Source organism: Stegodyphus dumicola, chromosome 11 (assembly GCF_044657685.1).
Source record: "Stegodyphus dumicola isolate Sdum_Otavi_A_Nest chromosome 11, ASM4465768v1".
In the NCBI taxonomy this organism is placed as follows: Eukaryota; Metazoa; Arthropoda; class Arachnida; order Araneae; family Eresidae; genus Stegodyphus; species Stegodyphus dumicola.
In genome coordinates, this window is record NC_140778.1 from 82,171,909 (window position 1) to 82,190,003 (window position 18,095).

The 18,095-nt window shown below is 32.7% G+C and overlaps 1 protein-coding gene across 4 annotated transcripts in view; it reads right to left on the reverse strand.

The window, feature by feature from the left end:
- Positions 1–12,754, reverse strand: part of Pms2 (mismatch repair endonuclease PMS2) — a 111,120-nt gene extending 98,366 nt beyond the window's left edge. For 2 of the 4 annotated variants that reach the window (XM_085826903.1, XM_085826899.1), the window contains exons 1-2: positions 12,643–12,754; positions 7,158–7,339 (exon numbers count right to left, since the gene is read on the reverse strand). In XM_085826903.1, the coding sequence (XP_085683029.1) occupies positions 7,158–7,329 (172 nt within the window). In that variant the 5' untranslated portion in view covers positions 7,330–7,339; positions 12,643–12,754. The other 2 variants (XM_085826901.1, XM_085826902.1) reach the window with 2 other exon arrangements.
- Positions 12,755–18,095: the final 5,341 nt, after the last annotated feature.

Below are 18,095 nucleotides of genomic sequence, written 5' to 3' on the forward strand. Positions count from 1 at the left end.
AGGGCAAAAAAATTATTCCATTCTATGTTTCTGACTATTCTATGTATGTGTAAGCAGTATAATTGTCAATCAAAAGAAGAACTTTTGCTTTTTGACTGAAAGTTCTTTATCCAGTTTCTGTAACTCTTCATAAATTAGTTTTGATATTATCCATGCCTTACCCTTAACTTTCAAGGAAGCATGAACAGTTTTAACACTTTTTAAGAATCTTGGCTTTTGAGATTTTCCAAGCACAAAAAGCTTCTGATGCTGACACACAAAAGAACAACGATTCACACTGTTGAAAACTTTCTTCTTGTGCAGTCTTTAAATTTCAATGTTTGGTTTGATGGTATCTTGTAGAACAGCCTGGTTCTTTGGCAATGAAAATGTCCTTTTTCTTTGTCCTGGTTGAACACATCATTTCAAATATCCCTCTGCATCATTTTCTTGACACCTAATTCAGAAATGCTGCCTGATTCTCTGAAAAGTTTGTCTTAGGAAATATTGCCCTGCCTCTGAAAACCTATCCAAACAGCCATTTTGTTGTGGCCTTGAACTTATACAGAAACTTTAAATACTGATTAATATTGTTTTATTTGTTTTGAGAATGGCAACAATTTGAGCACAAAAAGGCAGCCTCTGCAAAGTGTTCGACCAATTCATTGGCCTTTATCTTAAGCATTTATCCAAATAATGGCTTATTATGACTCCTTTAAATGGTGAACCAATTCAGTCATGCTTCTTCAAAATCCTTATGTCTGGCCTTTTTCAACCTTTTTTTTATACAGTCAAAAGTCGTTAATTCGGACACCCATAATTCGGAATGATCTATAATCCGGACATCAAAACTAAAAACTTTCTGCGCATGCGCCACGTTGACACATGCGCAGAGGCGTTCACGCGTGCACGTAAGACCTTTTACGACTGTGCATATGAGTGTGCGCAAGTGCAGAATATGTTTCCGCGTGCGCATTTTATGTATAATGGACGTATAAGCTAAAATTATCTAATTATCTATTTCAGTTAATGTTGATGATTGCGTTGTTCCTTAATTTTTGAACTGCATCCGGCTTATTATTTTTTGCAGACTGTAAGAGCAATTTTATAAAAGTAAGCTTAAACTTTCGATTATATCAAATAGAATTTCCAATATATATTTGTTAATAATATGTAAAGGATCTAAAGCGAAAGTATGTTTTGAAATCCGAAATCTGTTTATCAATTTCACGCTGCTCGGCGGCGGGCGCCTAATGAATTGGAAGTTGATTTGTCAGCACTATCCTTATCTTCAGCGCAGATGTTTTTGTTTTATTTGGCTTATAATTCCTTACCAAATGTAGTATTTCATCTCGATATGCTCCGTCTTTGATATGATTTAAAACAAGTTCCTCGTCATTATAATTCGCTTCCGATAGCGAAGAAAAGTGACAGAGGTTATTGAAAACAAAAAAATTTCGATTGACAAATTAGTCGGTGTTCTTGACACAGCCATTATAGGACTTGAACCGCGGAACTTTGTAACTGAACAAGATATCATGTCTGTTTAATAGAATTAAAGAGAAAGTATTATTACATGAAACGAAGCAAAACTTAAACAACTTACATTGAAAGAAATGTTTAATAAAGTAAACAAATAAATATTAAGCTTTTTCTTTTTGCAAATTTTGATACCCTTTAGATCATAATTGTTCTTTATTTCATAAATTACGGTTTCATATTTTTAATTTTAGAATTTCTGCATGCCATCTTACGAGATTTAAACTGATGATCGATAATCCGGAATCGCCGAAGTCCCGACGAGTCCGGATTAACGACTTTTGACTGTATTCAAATTTTTTTTTCAATATGTAGAAATTATAGAGTCTTGATTTTTCTATCTAGTACCAACTGTAAATTTGGATAAACTATATTACAAGCAAATATCAATTTGGCTGGATCCATTTTGTGTTTTTTTAGTATTGTTTGTTATATATTCAATGCAAAATGCTTTTAGTTTACAGCTTGCCAAGCAGATGAGATTTTGATGCTGAAACAGAGAGTTTGGGTACAGAAATTTTACAACTTTTGGTCTTTTGGAAAAGATGAAAAAGAAAGATAATTTTGTCTCCATGTTGTCTCATCCAATCATTCAGATAAGAATGACATAATTAAATCATTTTTAAAGCTAATATGTGCAATTTGCCAACATATAAGAATAAAAAAACTGAGCTGATGGAGCCGAGTAACACAGTGGGTATATATATATATAGAGAGAGAGAGATGATAAAATTTAGTTTGGCAGTTGGGAACTTTTGAAGAATCACAAAAATCACTTGATATTCCAAGTATACCTTTATTACTTGTGGCACTTCACAATGAGGGGCAATCTGCAACCCACAATATTGATGATGGCACATTACACTTTAGCAGAAAAGCAAAAGCTGTCCTGTTGAAGGTATGTGTGGTTCATTTGTTTACTATTACAACTTCGCTAAATCGAGACGAGCAGATGAATAAAACAGAATCAAAGTTCTTACCTTAATAAAACGTAATCCAAGCTGCAGATGTAAGGAACACGATCATTATTAGCACACAAAATAACACATTTATTAGGTATTAGAAGAAGAAATATCTAGCGATGATTACAAGCGTTGTTTACTGTCCATTGCATAACGCGAGAATGAGTCATACATGGAGAGAATGTGTCTCCTTCTTTTTTGGATGAAGTCCAATTCCTGTTAGCGGGGTTGAGGGGAAAATTAACATCGGAGGGTGCAGCTTCATCGCTGTCATTATCAATTGCTTCACACGTCCTTCAGCCAGCAAGCACAAGCAGAGAAAGAGGGTTGGGTAAGATTGCAAAAATATTTATACAGTCAAAAGTCGTTAATCCGGACTCTTCGGGACTTCGGCGATTCCGGATTATAGATCATCAGTTTAAATCTCGTAAGATGGCATGCAGAAATTCTAAAATTAAAAATATGAAACCGTAATTTATGAAATAAAGAACAATTATGACCTAAAGGGTATCAAAATTTGCAAAAAGAAAAAGCTTAATATTTATTTGTTTACTTTATTAAACATTTCTTTCAATGTAAGTTGTTTAAGTTTTGCTTCGTTTCATGTGATAATACTTTCTCTTTAATTCTATTAAACAGACATAATTTCTTGTTCAGTTACAAAGTTCCGCCGTTCAAGTCCTATAATTGCTGTGTCAAGAACACCGACTAATTTGTCAATCGAAATTTTTTTGTTTTCACTAACCTCTGTTACTTTCTTCGCTATCGGAAGCGAATTATAATGACGAGGAACTTGTTTTAAATCATATCAAAGACGGAGCACATCGAGATGAAATACTAATTTGGTAAGGAATTATAAGCCAAATAAAATAAAAACATCTGCCCTGAAGATAAGGATAGTGCTGACAGATCAACTTCCAATTCATTACGCGCCGCTGCGGCGTTCCCCCCGCAGAGCAGCGTGAAATTGATAAACAAATTTCGGATTTCAAAACATACTTTCGCTTTAGATCCTTTACATATTAACAAATACATATCGAAAATTCTATTTCATATAATCGAAAGTTTAAGCTTACTTTTATAAAATTGCTCTTACAGTCTGCAAAAAATAAGCCGGATCCAATTTGAAAATTAAGGAACAACGCAATCATCAACATTAACTGAAATAGATAATTAGATAATTTTAGTTTATACGTCCATTATACATAAAACGCGCACGCGAAAACGTATTCTGCACTTGCGCACACTCATATGCGCAGTTGTAAAAGGTCTTATGCGCACGCGTAAACGCCTGTGCGCATGTGTCAACGCGGCGCATGCGCAGAAAGTTTTCAGTTTTGAGGTCCGGATTATAGATCATTCCGAATTATGGATGTCCGAATTAACGACTTTTGACTGTAGTAAAATTTTTCATTAATCTGATTGGCTAAAACTTACAGGCAATGCAGAAGTTTCAAGATGACATATAGCGGAATATGCTTTCAGATATGATGGAGTTTAGAGACGTTGTCATTATCAATTGCTCCACACGTCCTTCAGCCAGCAAGCACAAGCAGAGAAAGAGGGTTGGGTAAGATTGCAAAAATATTTATAGTAAAATTTTTCGTTAATCTAATTGGCTAAAACTTAAAGGCAATGCAGAAGTTTAAAGATAACATACAGCGGAATACACTTTCAGATATGATGGAGTTTAGAGAAAGTTATTACTAGAGACAAAGTACCCAAATTAAAAATGTGCAATTAGAGGCATTTTAAATTATAATTTTGATCTGCATTTTTTTAATACTTTTTGGTACAGCCAATTGCAACCAAAAAGAGAGGTGCACAAGTACATGTTATAGCAATCCTATATATAAAATTTCAATGTTCTGAGGCTACTCGTCTTTGAGTTATGCGAAATACATACATACATACTACACAGAGATGCCATGAAAAATCTCTTCTAAATCCATTTTAAATCAGTTTTATTTTTCATTTGGGGGAAAAGTGTCCTTTATTTTGTTTTTACATACAGATGCCATTCAAAAACATCTTTAAATTGCATTTGATAGCAGTAAAAATGGATATTTTCAGTAAAATATGACACCCAGAATTTTTTGTGATTACAATACTTCCTTTACTTCGTACAAGGAAAAATAGAAATTGGCTCATATCACTGGCTACGGTTTATACTATGCATACATGAAGGCATTATATACCCTATGTTACACATAATGTAGATTCCATAAAGTAAGCAGCCCATTGCTTGGGATTTGACTTTAAGTCAGACTACAAGTATATATTTTATCTACTCTGTTATTGATGAAATGGAGAATCACAAGATGCCGAATTATGACACAAAATTGAATTTGGGAGAAAATTGTTTTTACACTGGATAGATTATTCAAAGAAATTACAAACAGACTTCAAGAGTTTAACTTTCTTGCTATATCTTCTTTTCCCTATTGAAACTTTTGAATGGAAAATAGGAATTACAATTAAATTGTTATTTTAATGGCATAAACAAGGAAGCGATAATTTAGAGTTTTATTTTTGTTACTCCTTAGGAAAATGAACTTAATAAATAATTGGAAGTGCAGCTGCTTTCAACTTTTACAGTTTATTCAAAAATACAGCCTTCAAAACAAAATTCAAAATAATGTTAATTCTACTTCAAATTTTCCTCATACTTTCTGTATTAATGCAAGAGGAGTTTTTCTCAATGCAAATATATTAAGAAGCACTTACAACTTTACTGTACCATCTAGAAGAGAAGAAGTAATGAAGCAAGTGCTTGGAATATCATCAATTTTTTTTTTTTTTTTTTTAACAGAAACAACAATGAAATAGCAATTTAAAATGTTGGAATTAAAGCTTTATTTCATAAAACAAACATGGAGCTTTAGATTTTTTTGTGTGTGTGTGCGTATGTGTGTACATTGAGAAAGGTGGCAAATTGATCACCCTTAGTGGCAAAAGATCTAGCTAAAGCCACTGTATATGCAAGCAGTGGCGTAGCTAGGGTGGGGCAAGGGGGGACAACTGTCCCCGGGCACAGCATCCAGGCGGTGCCAAAGTGATGCTACGGAATTTTTTAATGAAATGTTTTCCATTCTTGCCACACAGAAAGGGGTGCAAATTCTTCAGTTGTCCTCGGGCGCTGGAATCTTAGCTACGCCACTGTATGCAAGTTTACTCTGACAACTGAAAAAATGGCCATGCTTCTAAATGTTAAAAAGTACAAAAATTTTCATGATAAAATAGCAAACACTTTTCAGTTATTCCCTTAATTTTATTATGAAATCTATTTTGCTAGAGAATGATCGTAAAGATGTATGTATAAGTTAAATTTTACTTTTCATCTCAGAAGTCTTGGATGTATTTTAAAGCAGCAGACTCTTTATCTGAAACAGTTATAAACTGTTCTATTAAATCCAGTGTCATGTACAGTGGTGATATAACAATACATTTCTGGAAATGTGACAAGTTTCTGGAAATGTGCTACTTCTACCTGACACTTGTGAATATCAGTCCACTGTCCACCTTCTAGCAGTGTGCTTTGAAGTTTGCTTCCTAAGAACATAGAGAAGTAGCAAGGTTTGTGAAAGCACTCTGAAGACTCATCAGAAATGCCATCAGTTAAAAATCTCTAAAGACTTTTAGCTGTATGCAAGATCCGTAATGGATATATCAGAGCAAGACTATGAATTCCTTTTAATATGTATCTTTTTAATTTATCTCAGTAAATTTACAGCAGGCATAACAAAATGATTCTCATGGATAATTGCAACCTAGAAATCAGATTTCCCCACAAAAAATAGTGACCGAGGCTGAATATTGGCAGTTCGACCTAAGTTCGATTCCAGGTGAACATGATAGCTGCATGGGTGCTTTTATGGTTTTCCACATGAGTAACATATATACAAGACAATTCTGTTTAGAAAGTCCTCCATAAAAACATCTCCTCCCTTGTGTATATAACCTTTGAATGCTTTGCCACAAACAAATAAACCAAATTAAACGAACCAGTCATGTAATCAGATAAGTATAAAAGATCATGACATGATTCTACAAGATCATACTTTTCCTACATCAGGGATTTAACAGATATATGTGTTGCTGTGTTAATAGGATATTGCAGAAAAGGAATTTACAACAGTTTATCTTCCGATTTCAAAAACAAAATTTCAAATCTTCTGAAACATAATCTCTTGCAAAACAACACTTAGGCAACAAAAATAATGAGTACTCACATATTAACACAACCACCTTGGCATAATTTGATTTTTTAAAGATGAAAAGGTAAAAACATCAGGTGCAAATTGATGGTTTTCGCATCTTTTTTTAGGAAGATTCTTAAACTATTGATATTTATTACGTTGAATATTTATTATGTTGTACTATATAAAAAGTACTTTAATATTTTAAAACACTAATATAAAAGTATATAATAAATAAAAGTATTTTATTAAATACTTTAGTATTTTAAAATACAAATTTGAATTATTTATTAAATAAGGATGGTTATGCATATGGTTGCCGGAGTTTGGCACATTCTGAAAATTTAGGGACTTCTACTAAGGTGGTTATGTTAATACGAAAGTACTAAATGATATTATACAATGTAACAAGTAAAATTTGAAATCTCAGTTTAATTAGGATAACAGGCAAATTATAAATGAAATACTTTACTCTAACCTATTGTTGTAGCTCCAGCATCAATGCTATTTTCAACTAGCTCTTTGACAGCTGTTGCAAGAGTTAGAACAACCTGACCAGAGCATATTTTATGGACACTAGTGCGATCAATCTGTTTAATGCTTCCAGTTTCCATAATGTAGCCAAATTTTTGAAAGCTAAATGAAATCATATTTCAGATCCTGTCAGAAAGAGAAATTTAAATGATATAAATGTAATAACACAACAAATAAGTTAAAATTATACATAAAATCCTTTTCGTCAAATCAAAATACAGTCAAAAGTCATTAATACGGACTCGTCGGGACTTTGGCGATTCCGGATTATAGATCATCAGTTTAAATCTGGTAAGATGGCATGCAGAAATTATAAAATAAAAAATATGAAACCTTTAATTTATGAAATAAAGAACAATTATGGTCTAAAGGGTATCAAAATTTACAAAAAAAAAAAAAAAAAAATTTTGTTTACTTTATTAAACATTTCTTTCTATGTAGTTGTTTAAGTTGCTTCGTTTTATGTGATAATACTTTCTCTTTAATTCTATATAAACAGACATAATTTCTTGTTCAATTACAAAGTTCCGCTGTTCAATTCCTGTAATTGCTGTGCCGAGAATACTGACTAACTTGTCAATCGAACTTTTTCATTTTCACTAACCTCTCTGTCACTTTCTTCATGCCTTTATCCACTTTTTGTTTGATGACATCGAAACATACTTTTGCTTTGTAGATCCTTTGGGAGCTCCAGCATAGGAAATTCTATTTGACATAATCGAAAGTTCAAGCTTACTTTTATAAAACTGCTCTAACAGTCTGCCAAAAATAATAAACTGGATCCAATTCGAAGATTAAGGAACAACACAATCTGCAACATTAACTGAAATAGATAATTAGATAATTTTAGCTTATACCGTCCGTTATACATTAAACGCGCATGAGGAAACATATTATGCGCTTGCGCACATGCATATGAGCTGCCGTAAAGGTCTTACGCGCATACGTCAAAAGGACGTATGCGCAGAAAGTTTATAGCTTTAAGGTCCGGATTATGGATGTCCGAATTAACGACTTTTGACTGTACCAATAATGATTAAGGAAAAAAAATGGGTACTTGTTTATTATCCCATTGATCATGAAACTGTCATCAAGAGGTATAATTTTGCCCTAATTATGGACAAGCATGATGTAACAACACACTCACAGCATGTGCACTTTTGTTTGATGTAAACTTGGTAAAAATATATTTCATGTATCCCTTGGCGAAATTTTGGTGCCATTATCGTTAACGTTCAGTAAAATGGCATCCAAAATGTAATGCAATAAAACATAATTAAAACAAAAAATATATAATCTCAATCTAGAATCTGTATACTGCCGTCGCCACATAAATTCACAAAAATAAGAGTAAAAAAATATCCTTCGTAGTGCCAAACTGTTGGCGGCATTTCTTGAATGAACCTTTCTCTAGACAAATCCATTCAGAGCCATCTGAACGAACTTTACATTCGACCATATGCATTTCCTTCATACAAACAGGACACTTATAATGACTAACTAAATAAACCTTCATTTACACACCAGTCAATTAATGTTTTTATTCCCTTTTGTTCCAAATCACACAGAAACTTCACATTAATCTTATCCCATACAGCCATTTTACAGTGTAAAGCATAAAATAAGTAATGTACTTCCTAACCAACATCCAACACATAAATAAGCTTTTACAAATATTTTCCCATCAATCAAATTCACTGCAACCATGCAAACAACCACATCATAATAGGGTTTCAATAATATTCAACTACTCAAGTTAACATAAATGAAACAACTGGGTGATAATCCAAGGGGCACTCTAAAATATAGACTAACCGTAAACTTGATTGATTCTTGATAAGCCTTTTTTTGGGAAGGTAACAAGGATTTAAACTAACTATTGTTGCTGTATTTTTTCCTTGCATTTTAAAACAAAAAAGTGATTAAAATTTGTGGCCTGCCTTCTCTAGAACAGCAAGCAATGGATTATTTTCAAAGTTATGCGACTGTGCATCAAAAGAAGTAAGTACTAATGGACATGATATGGTCAACTACATATCCCCTACAAAACAGGAATAAATTGGAACAATTACCTGTGAGAAGTCTGTACTCATAGCATTCTAAATAGAGCTTTCAGTAAAACTGGAGGGCCAAACAGAATAACAAAAATGCTGAAAGCCATTTTATAAAGCACAAAAATGAAGCAAGTGGGAAAACTGACACTTACAGTTTATTAAATAAAGGCTTAAATTGTGCAGGAGCCCGGCTCCAGTACTTCTCAGTTTTGGGAAGAAATCATAATTCTAGCCGGAATGGACTACAGCCCTAAATAAGAAGGCTGTGGCACTTCTTTTATGTAACTGAATAAAAATTTCAGTAGAAATTTGATCTTGAAAATTTTACTTTTAGTAATAAAATTATATTAAAAATCACTTATTTAATTACTTTAATCATTAATTATTTTAATGATTAAATATTTAATTTTTACTTGTCAATGATTTTATAGTTATTTTATTTATTTATTTATTCTTGTTCCTCTTTCCTGGTCTTTCGTAGGACTCCAACACTTCTGATTTTAGAAATTAAGTCTTGAATAAAGCAGCATCAGTTCCTTCAAAATTCCACTGAAACTACTGGTGCAATATTAGTCATGATTTCCTATACCTTTCAAGGTTCATGGCAGTCAGCTTTTCCAGTTGATGGGATAATACATAAATACCAAAAACTGTTTACTACAAAATTCTGGGAAAAGCATTTAAAAGAATTTAATAAACTAATCAATGGATAATACTGATGAAACCACTGGGCTAAATGACAGTAGTTACAGAAATAAGAGACTTAATTATTTACCCTTATAGTGCTTACTAGCTATTAAACTAGGAAAAGCCAGACTATCCTGCATTTACCTAATTGGATAGCTGAAGCAATCAGAACATTTTAGAAATTAATTTAGAAACTTCCCCCCCTCTCTCTTTTTTATTCTTTTTATGAAGAATTAAGCAGATGAGCAATTTTTAAAGGAATTACAAAGTGCATATAAGGCTGTGACTCGAAAAAAAAAAAAAAAAACTATCGCCAACATTGCAATTTAGTGAAAATGATGGATAAATATGACCTTGCAATACATTCAAAAGATCTTCACTTTGAATTTATGTACATTCAAAACTCTCAATATGCAGGTTTAGTTTTAGAGAGAATTTAAGTTATTAAATACTGTTTAGATTTCCCCTCATATTTTGAAAAAAAAAAAAAAAAAAAACTGATTAAAGCTTGGGACCTGCCCTGAATGGAATAACATACAGTGGAGTATTTACAGGATCCTGGCAACAAGAAAAATATGTATTAATGGACATGATAAGCTATATTATTATTTGAAAATGAAGAAACAATGCCAATGCAATGTGAAAAATTTTAACAACCAACATGTTTTTACATGTTTATATCATTAAATTATAGCTGTTATAATTATCAAATGGCATAAGAGCAATCAGATCTTTTAAATTTCTGCCAGAAGACTGGAAGGATATCTGCCAACGTTCATAACTGTATAGATTTATAGATATTCTACTATCATATGTTTAAAGTCTACCAAAAATACACTGGCTTTTACATCTGAAATGCATTCATTTTTTCTAAATCTGACATACTGTTGAATGTAGGCTTTTGGTATTCAAGCTAAAAATAAATAAGATGACTGTTTTTATAAATTTAGACTAGAAATCTTCTTCCATTAATCTGGCTTTTCTACTAAGAACTGTATTTTTTATACACCCAACTACCTAAATTTTTACTACCTAAATCTGGCATTTCCTGAGGTTTCCAGATAGTTCAGCTTTTACAATACATTTTTAAAAGTACAGTTCAACAAAACTAAGTGTTTTAAATTTATGATAAAAAGAACTACGCAAATTATTTTTTTACTTATATTATAATAAGAATTTTGATAATTATCTAAACAAATATAATTTACTGCATTCTCAGTCTCGAAACTTGCTGAAATTTAAAAACTTTCATATCAGTGAAACAGATATTAAGTAGATTACATATTTTATTTTTTAAAATTAATATAGATAAGGATTAATAAATGAAATTAAAAAGTAATAAAAAAATTATAAGAAATTTTCCTAAACTTGTGTATTAATAAAACACATATTCTTAATTAGATTATAAGTTTTATTTTAAAAAAAATATGAGATATTAATACAAAATATACTAGCTACTAATATTAATCTAACCACACATACTGTTGGTCTGGTTTGCACTCTGTAAATCTTTTATACTCATCCAGGGCCAGTTTTATGTATATGGGGAAAAGGCAGTTAGCTCCCTATGCTAAGTCGTAATCACAAACAGAATAAAATATAGTTTATTTTCAATCCTTAATATATTCAATTTATATGCAGCACCAATTTTACTGATCACCTAGGATGCTAAACATGCTACAGCTTTGAAGGATCTAATAGAGATCTCTAGTAAATGCCATGTACTAGAGAACGCATACAGTAGATAAAGAATATTTTCAAAGTTCCTTCCTGTTGTTCTTCAAGTTACATATATGTTTTGGCCTGTCTCTTAAGTCTGATATTTTGAACATATTTAAAATAAAAATACGAAGAAAAACTCTGCTACATAAATAAATGACTGAATCGTACACATTTGTTTGTTCTCGTGGTAAGGCTATTCACATAGTATAGAGTGCATATGTTTAGAAAATAAAATAATCATTTTGCTATTATTTATATTATTTGCATTATTCTACATAATGTAATGGAAGTAGGCTATCTTTGATTCTAAAGCTTTACAAAAAACTTTACCTCGACATAGAAATGCGAATCTAATTTCACCGTCATGAGTATCACTTTCAAATAGTATGTACTGTTACCATATTCCAAAGATCAGCCGAAACATTTTTAAGTCAGCAAGATGGTTGCTAAAATTAAACTGTAATATTTATTTAGCAGTTTATCGCTACTTAATTATTAATTTTATCATTCATTTAGGCAGAGAAACTTGAATCCCAAACTAATCTAACACAGGTTGGTATTTTCTGCAACGATGTTATTCATAATGTTTATACACAGTTTTCTTTACAGACTGAGTATAGAAGTATACGCTTCCAATACTTCCTCTGAATATTTAGTCTGCTTCAGATACTTTGTCGCCATTCTTCGTTCGTTTATACTCGATTCTCAAACCATCTATGTCAGACTATGAAAAAGCATAAACCCTGTAACAATAAAAATGATCTTGCTTGTGAAACTCATAAAAATGAGAAAACATGAATGAATAAAATGTTATGCTAGTCTCAAATTTTAGCAACCGTTTTAAGTATCAACAAGTATAACATGATCAATTAGAAGCAGAGAAAAATCTTCCTATAACTACATAAGATCTCTGCTGTCACTGGTATATAATATTAACATCCGGATTGTAATAAACAAAATCCTCACCATCCGGATCATTTCCACATTGATAATTGGCGGACTTTTCTAGTCGACTACACTCGGAGTTTGAACAATTATGTACAGCCAAACGCCAAATGTTTACGGAAAAGTGTACTTTGCTGTGATTGGTTGGAGGGTTATCTTTTTCACGCCAAACTGGACCTGGCGCCAAATACGTAAATCTAGTAAAAATAGAAATCGTATTCCGCCATTTTCGTGGGTGAGTGTTTTTTCTGCACGCGCTAATTCTTAATTTGATTTTGTTATTTGTATTATTTTTATTATGTCTTTGTCTAAGCAAACAGGAAAAATGAAAATACTTATAATCGGAGATTCGATGATAAAATATTTAAAAGAATATTTATTGCTGAATTTACTGGATTATGAAGTTCATTTTCATTGTTTTCCGGGTGCTACGATTGAAAGGTTGACACGCAAGATAACCTTGATAGACAATCAATTTGAGTTAGTTTTGGTTCACGTTGGTACCAATAACTCTTGTGACACTTTGGATGATATTCATCATAAATATAATTGTCTGTATAAGGTTATTGAGCGTTTAAACCCGAAGATCATTCTCTTTTCAGGTGTCCTCCCGCGTGAACGAAATTTATTCGAGAATGGTTTCAACCCGTACAGTTTAAAGAAGCTGAACAGAAAATTAGCTCGGATAAACACTAATCTCTTCGAAGCATTCAAAGGCCGAGAAGCTTTTTCTTTTTGCAGATCTGGTGAGTACTATTGGAGTATTTGTCTGTCAAGAGACGGATTGCATCTGAACCGTAAGGGTAATGCACAGCTTGGGAGAATTTTTGTGAAGGACATAAAGAGCGTTTTGAGTGTGAAATCCCTTCCAAAGGTAAGTGCTACATCTTTTTCCTCTGTATCTGCTATTGAGTTTCCAGCTTTATCCACTGTTTCAGGAAAACATCCTTCTGTACCTATCACGATTTTGGATAATTATCCTCCTGCTTCTGTCATTTCAGATACTTCAAGTACTCACTCTAAACCTCTTTATTCAAGTGTTTTGAAACGGGTTTCTTCTGTTTGCAGCACTTTGGATAGTCATCCTGATACTTTAGGCTTATCAGATTCTAGTGTTTCAGTTTTGTGTGCTCCTTCAAGTGTTCCTTCGAAACCACTTTATTCAAGTGTTTTGAAACTTTCGCATGTCTGTACTACATTGGATAGTCGCCCTAATGCTTTAGCATTACCAGGTGTTTTGACTGATTTGGATAACCATCCCAGTATTTCAGTATTGATGGATTATCCTGATGTTCTTTCTAAACCTCTTTATTCAGATGTTTTAAAATATGGTTCTACCAACACGTCTTTGGATAATCATCCCAGTGGTTTCTTGTTATCGGATTTTCCAGTTCTTGAGCCTATAGCCGACACTGTTTCGAGTATTCTTGACATCACTGCACCAGTTTCTCAGAATTCCAGTACTCCATCTGTTTCTCATTTTTCTGCTGATCCAAGTGTATCTGTTTCTCAGCTTTCTGGTTCTTTGTATCCTGTTACAGTTGCTTCTGAGCTTGCAATTAATTCCATTTCATCTGCTTTATCAGCCCACCAGCGGCCGAGCGGTAAAGTCGCTGAACACTGGTAGTTCGGTCCGAGGTTCAAGTCCCGCGAACGGGCTGGCTGCATGGGCGTTTTCGTGGTTTTCCCCATGTGTAACGTGTATACAAGCCAGTTTCCCTTAGAAAGTCCTCCACGAAAGGCATCCCTCCCCTTAGGCAGATAGCCCTAGTGTGCTTTGCCATAATTAAATACACCACCACACCATCTGCTTTATCAGATTTTCCATTTCTTGAAAGTGCTGTTAACATTGGTCCAAATAATGTTGATGCCATTGCATCTGTTCCTCAATTTTCTGTTGCTTCCGTGCTCAATTCTGAATCTTCTGCTTTTCAGGTTCTCACCTATTCTAGTTCTCCTGTTTCAGACTCGGCTTCTTTCATCTCATCAGATCTTACAGTTGTTGATCTTCGATCTCTCGGCTGTTTTTCAACCATTTCATCGATTTCACTTTTTGAAGATGATAATGAATGTTCAAACTTTAAGTTTGGGGGTGCTAAGAGTCCAAATAAATCTGAAAATAACAATAAAATTGAACTCGTGAGTAATTATGATAAAGAAAATTGTGCTTCTAATGGAAAATCTAAGATTTGCCCTAAATGTAAGAAACCTTTTTCTTCTAAACAGTCCTTATCTAATCATAAACGTAACTGTAAAGGTATTGTAGAAATGAAATATCCCAGAGTGTGTGAAGTTTGCATGAAGTCGTACTCCACTAGACAATCATTTTCCAACCATAAAAAATGTTGCAAAGCACCATCAGCTGAACGTATTCCAAAGGCATATATTTGTGACCGGTGTGAGAGAGATTGTAAAAGCCGCAGTAACCTTTTTCATCATGAAAAGATCTGTAGTATTAAAAATCCTACATCTAATAATTCTAAGCCATGTGTTATTCCTGATTGTAAGGAAATATTTTGTTCTGATAATGAATGTAATAAAAATTTGGCTGAATATCATGATTATGAGATGGCTATGCAAGAACTTACATTTTCATCAATAGGAGAATTTCAATTCTGGTTAGAATCGCATAGTAAGCAGACATTCAGTTCTTATAAAAAGTCTGCTGGAAGTAGATGTAGGAATGATAAAACTTTTCATTATTACTGTTGTCAATTTAATGTAATGCATAAAAAGAAAGTTCCTGTTTCCAGTAGAAAAAATCTAAAAGATACTTTACCTTCCAACTTTAAGTGTCCATCAAAAATTTTAGTTTGTGAAGAATCGCACCTTGTCACAGCCATATTTTATTCGAATCATAATCATGAATTGTCTTTTGAAAATAGCAGGTTCCACCAACTTAGTCAGAGTTGCCGTAACAAAATTAAAGCTTATGCACAGTTAGGTGTATCCACGGATCAAATTCATCATCATCAGAGATGATGAGATCAGAGATGGAAGTGGACTGCGGGATAATAGGGAGGGCATATATGATAAAGATGTCTTTGTAACACGAAGAGTGATAAACACTTACAAAAAGCGGTTAGTATGTTCCTTTCCTGACGATGATTCACTTTCAGTTGCCACAATAGTTGAAAAACTCAGGCAAGAATCATATGATCCAGTACTTATTTATAAACCACAAGGAAAGCCAACATTGTATGGTCCAAAAGGGCTTGATGAACTTTCTTCTACAAATGAGTCTTTTGCATTAGGATTGCAGACTAAACAGCAGAAAGATATGGTGATTAAAGGTTGCTCCAGGATTTTATGTATTGATTCTACTCACAAAACAAATCAATATGATTTTTATTTATTAAATTTAATCGTTCCTGATGAGTTTGGTAGTGGTTATCCTGTAGCGCATTTCATTACAAATCAGTTAGACCAGGATACAATGTATAATTTATTCCTTAGTATCAAATGTGTAATACCGGAACTTTATGTCAATTGTCTTATGGCAGATGATGATAAGACTACCCATCCTGCATTTGATAAAGTATTTGGTCCTGGTATTACACATTTGTTATGTAAATGGCATGTGCATCGTGCTTGGCAACGTAATTTGTGCCGAATGGTTTCTAATCAAAAACTTAAAGATGAAATCTATTTTAATATGGTAGTATTACTTGAAGAAACCAATTCTGCTCGATTCATAGTGATGATGGATAATTTCCTTCAAAAGTTTCGAACTATTGCACCATCTTTTATACAATATTTTGAAGAACATTACTATAGCTGTGCTATTCTTTGGTCAATGGCCCATAGAAACTTCCCTCATGCGTTCACAGATACCAATATGTATTGTGAATCGTTTCATAATAAATTAAAAACTACATATTTTAGACGAAAATTTAACAGGCATTTAGATAAATTAATTGAAGTACTTTTAAAAATTGAAGAGGATACATACATGGCTCACAGCTATAAAATTAAAACTAATTACAAGCAGAGTACTTGTCCACCAACATATAATAAGCGACATGATTCGGGAATAAAAATTTTAGATAGTGATGTAACAGGGGATGGTTTTTTGTTGTGGATTGTAAAATCACAGACTTCTAATATTCAGTATACAGTTAAATGCTTATATGAGTTATGTCCTCAAACTGATCACTGTTACTCTAAATGTATTAGCTTATCTTACCTTAATTTGTGTAGTCATTTATATAATTGTAATTGTCCAGATTTCAGTCCATTATGTAAACACATTCATAAAGTACATTCAGTCAGACAAAGAGATCCATCCTTCTTCGTAACAGATACTTATAAAAACGAAAGCTGTTCATCAGCCATACAAACAGGTACAAAGTCTGTTATTTCGAATGCAGTAGCATGTAACTTAGAACATAAAATTGATAATTGTAAGACTTTAATATCTGAATTACAGGTTATGCTGCCTAATCCAACAGTTAAAAAAATATTTTTGCCTGCTATAACAAAAAATTTGAAAGAAATTGTTTCTAATTGTAAAGGTGTAATAGAGTCGAACTATCTGAAAGAATTTCCTGACAAAATGCCATTTGTCAGTGTTCCCCCAAATTTAAAATTAGCCCGTCAGACTTTGTTTCGTACAACTGCTTCAATAAGTGCAAAGCGTAAAATTTCAACTTATCTGAATATTCAGAATAAAAAAACCGTTAAAGAAGATTTATTAGGCATTAATTTAGCGTGCACAATTAATAAAAGTACTTTTACTCCCAAGCTTATTGATGAGGATATTTCGAAATGCATTTTATATGTTGGAGAAACACCGATAACATTTTTGGATGTAAAAAATCTCTGGATCCATACATTCCATGTGAGGAAATTCAAACATTAAAATCTGCATCTTTAAATTTTCAGCCTGGTTGGCTCAGTGACAATGTTATTGATGCTTTCCTTTTTATTAGTCTTTGTGGTTCTTCTTCAGTAGCAGCCAAGTGTTATCATACACCTTTCTTTCAATCAGGTAGTAAAGATCAAACTGTATGGCAAAAAGAGGATTTAGCTTCTGTTGATTTCTTTTTTATTCCAGTTCTTGTAAAAAATAATCATTGGGTTTTACTGTTAGCAAGAATTAAAGATAAAATGTTTCAATTTTATGATCCGCTTGGTTTTATCTCGGTTCAAAATTCAGTATCTTCATTAATTCAGCTGTAGCAAAAAGTCATAAATAGTATTTTAAACATTAGTGATAGTTGGTGTGTTTCATTTCCAAGTCACACTGTTCAGAATGATGGTATGAGTTGTGGTGTATTTATATGCTATTTTGTGCATCAATTTAGCCGACATTTGGATATTGATCAGCCTTTTAATACATATGATTTCAGAAAGTTTATTTATACTAGTTTAGGTGGGAAGATAAATGAAGGAAAGTAAGTTCAGGAAATAATTTTGCATGTTTTAATGATAAGAAACAGAAGACCAGGATTTTTGAGTTTTTATTCCTACAC